This window comes from Etheostoma cragini, chromosome 15 (genome assembly GCF_013103735.1).
Source record: "Etheostoma cragini isolate CJK2018 chromosome 15, CSU_Ecrag_1.0, whole genome shotgun sequence".
NCBI classification, from domain to species: Eukaryota; Metazoa; Chordata; class Actinopteri; order Perciformes; family Percidae; genus Etheostoma; species Etheostoma cragini.
Window position 1 is genome coordinate 1,226,271 of NC_048421.1, and position 4,018 is coordinate 1,230,288.

At 36.9% G+C, this 4,018-nt stretch overlaps 1 protein-coding gene across 1 annotated transcript in view; it reads left to right on the top strand.

The window, feature by feature from the left end:
• The first annotated feature begins 458 nt into the window (after positions 1 to 458).
• The window catches only part of LOC117958113 (glutaryl-CoA dehydrogenase, mitochondrial-like), a 14,367-nt gene continuing 10,807 nt past the window's right edge, over positions 459 to 4,018 (top strand). Inside the window, exons 1-2 of the mRNA XM_034894373.1 lie at positions 459 to 471; positions 764 to 769. Of these exons, the coding sequence (XP_034750264.1) occupies positions 459 to 471; positions 764 to 769 (19 nt within the window). The remainder of the gene's footprint in view (positions 472 to 763; positions 770 to 4,018) is intronic.

Below are 4,018 nucleotides of genomic sequence, written 5' to 3' on the forward strand. Positions count from 1 at the left end.
ATGTTGTCTTCATATTGCCCCCATGTTGTCCCCATGTTGTCCTCATGTTGTCCTCATGTTGTCCCCATGTTGCCCCATGTTGTCCCCATGTTGTCTTCATGTTGTGCTCATGTTGCCCCCATGTTGTCCTCATGTTGTCCTCATGTTGCCCTCATGTTGCCCCATGTTGTCCCCATGTTGTCTTCATGTTGTCCCCATGTTGTCTTCATGTTGTCCTCATGTTGCCCCCATGTTGTCCTCATGTTGTCTTCATGTTGTCCTCATGTTGTCCTCATGTTGTTCTATTTCAATGTTCTTTTTAATTCCCCAAAATAACATGATTGATTCCACCCAACGCTCTTTGCCAAGTCCAAATCCAAATAATTTATCCTATAAATATATATATTTTTAATTTAGTTGGTGTAAAGCCATCAAATTTAAATATACAGAGTCTACAAATACTTAGTCTGGCTTATGGGATGTACAGTGTTGGTATGAAGCCCGGCAGACACGCTGGTTGTCAGGCTTCATCCTCCCATTCTACTACTAAACTACTACTACATAGTAGTACTACTACGTCTACTACTACTACTACTACTACTACTATTACTACTAAAAGTGTTGAAAAATTGACAAAAACGTAAGAAAATATTAAAAACATTGATTAAAAAGCGTCAACAAAAAGTGCTGACTTTCAGTTTTGATGGGAAGACAACACGAGGGATAATTTGGGGACTCACCCCATCGGGCGGGTGCCGCGGTGCCGTGTCCTCTGGACGCTGAGACGAAGGTTAACGACCTGAGAGGGTTAACGAGGAGACGACTCACGGTGCTCCTCAGGGCCATGATGGAGACGAGGCTACGAAAACAATCATTCATCGTCTACAGTTAACAGGCAATACACTGTCACTTTAAAATGAAATATGGAAAATAATCTGTAATTAGTTATTAGAGGCTTTCTTAAAAATAATTAGACATTTTCTCAATGTATTGAGAATCGTTCTAGAAATAATGACTTTGTTGAATTGTTTCTCTAAATACTGTTAGACTTTTTCCAAATAAAAGACTTTTTCAAAATAATGAGATTTTTTTCTCAAAATAATGACTGTTTTTCAAAATAAAAGACCTTTTCAACATAAAAGATTTTTTTCAAAATAATGACTTAGTTTTTCAAAATAATGAGATTTTTTCTCTCAAAATAATGTAAGACTTTTTCAAAATAAGATTTTTTTCTCAAAATAATGACTTAGTTTCTCAAAATAATTTAAGAATTTTTCAAAATAATGAGAATTTTTTCTCAAAATAATGAATTAGTTTCTCAAAATAATGTAAGACTTTTTCAAAATAATGAGATTTTTTCTCGAAATAATGACTTGGTTTTTCAAAATAATGTTAAGACTTTTTTTAAATAATGGCTGTTTTTCAAAATAATGTAAGACTTTTTCAAAATAATGAGAATATTTTTCAAAATAATGTTAGAATTTTTAAAAAAAATGAGAATTTTGTCCTCAAAATAATGAATATTGTTTCTCAAAATAATTTAAGACTTTTTCAAAATAATGAGAATTTTTTCTCAAAATAATGTAAGACTTTTTCAAAATAATGAGAATATTTCTCAAAATAATGACTGTTTTTCCAAATAATGTAAGACTTTTTCAAAATAATGAGAATTTGTTCTCGAAATAATGACTTGGTTTTTCAAAATAATGTTATACTTTTTCAAAATAATGATACATTTTTCCTCAAAATAATGAAAATTGTTTCTCAAAATGACTGTTTTTCCAAATAATGTAAGACTTTTTCAAAATAATGAGATTTTTCCTCAAAATAATGACTTAGTTTTTCAAAATAAAAGACTTTTTCAAAATAATGTAAGACTTTCTTGAAATAATGACTAAAAAAATATACTCTCTCAAAATACCCTAACTCAGTATTTGAGACAGTTGGCAGGAATGGGCTTCCATACCCAACAACAACAACAACAACAACAACATCTTCCTAAAATAAGACTTAAAAGCACTAACAGTTAAACTGCTGCTGCCATCAGAGGAAGCTGGTCTATTAGCCCTGAATCAGTGTCTCATAAACCTTTAATACATATATAATATACGTATAACAGCGGTTTTATTCCCTTTTATCGATCCCAAACTGTACTTACTGTAGTATCTGTGGAGCAACCTGTCACACAGGCTAGCTAACGCTAAGCTAGCTCAACTAACGTTAACCTGTGTGACATTACGGCAACAACGTTAGCAACAAGCTAACAGCGCTAGCTGACGATAACTAGTAACATGGGTGTAACAACGCAGCTTTTTCTAAATTACCACGGTAACAATGTAGTACTGTAAGAGCGCTGTGGGGTCGGCAATATCCTTAAAAACCACAGCGGAAGCTGTTAAAGTTGTATTTACCTGTGTTAAATGGAACAACTATCCTTGTTTTAGTGCTAAGGTTCACGGCGCAGTAGTGACACTGAACGTCAAAACACAACCTTACGTCATCACGTAAAGCACGCTGAGCTGGACGTGCCATGTTGATTCTGCAGTCATCCGGGAAACAAGTGCCAGACAGATAGAGATAGGCTACTATGATCAACTTTTCTCTTGCAAAACCAGTCAATTTTTTTTGTATGTGGGGGCAGTATTTATTTAATCTGGCATTTCCAACCAGTACATGGCTGCTGGGATACTTCAGAAAGTGAAAAACGACTGTGATTGGCTCATTAGCAGAGGCGTGGATGTGGGAGGAGTGGATGTTTGTGGCTGTTTTTCATGTGTTCAGTTCCCAGAATAAGAGCTCCACAGTTGCCAGGAAGGAAAGATGACACCAGCTGCCAATTACCCCAAAAGTTCACGGTGACAGCAGACAGCTCCCGTCTGCTACACATTCTCCAGACTTATTAACAAATATTATTAACAAATCTGCTCCGGGACAAGTTGTCTGAGAAGATTTAAGGGCAGCAGACCAATGAGATGTTTCACTGCAACCATTTTCCATAAATAGTCCCGTCATTTTAAGCCAAAATGGGGTGTTCTGCATGCCAATAATCAACGTCCACACGTACTGTCTGCACTTCGGTGCTGCGACCCATTTATTTCCCGTGTCTCCACACACCTGTGTACCTGAGGCTGATTACCTGCATGCCTCACGAGGCAGGGCGCCACCCAGTGGTCAAACATGAATGTGCAGAATGTATACATGGTGTACGAAAAAAAACAAAGTGGTGTGATGGCTCCAATAAATACTGTTTATGATCCCCAGTGGGGAAATTACAACTCTGTTTTTGTTAGAAATCACTACACACAGGCCTGAAATACACACACACACACACACACACACACACACACACACACACACACACACACACACACACACACCTTCTTTACCACTACCTAAATCTGACTGTATGAAGAGGACTGTGTTTTATAGGTCAATTGTATATTGGAACAATCTTCCAGTTGGGATTCGGGACAACGTGGGAAAAACTGGTTTTAAAAAAAGTCTTAGATTACATTTGTTTTCGATATCATAATATTGTCTGGATTTGTTGAGTGAGGTTGTATCATGTGCTATACTATTCTTTATTATATTTAGTGTGTTAATACTTTTTGCATTGTCAGTTTTGTTTGTGAATTTATATATATGTTTGTGAGTAATTTTGGTTGTATTTATTGTCTTTTGTATGTATTGTTTGGACCCCAGGAAGATTAGCTGTCGTCTTGGCGTCAGCTAATGGGGATCCTTTGAAATAAACAAATAAACAAACCTGCTCAGGTCCTATACACGCACTAATGGACTAATACGGTGCCTTGCTCAAGAGCACCTGGCAGGGCCCAGGAGGTGAAGTGGCATCTCTCCAGCTACCACACTCCATACTTTGGACCGTACGGGGACTTGGACCCCCGGTTCCCAAGCCAACTCCCTCTATGGACTGAGCTACTACCCCCCCAGCCCCCAGTGGTGGAGTATTTTTAGACTAATAGTTACTTGTGATGGAGTATTTTTAGACTAATAGTTACTTGTGATGGAGTATTTTTAG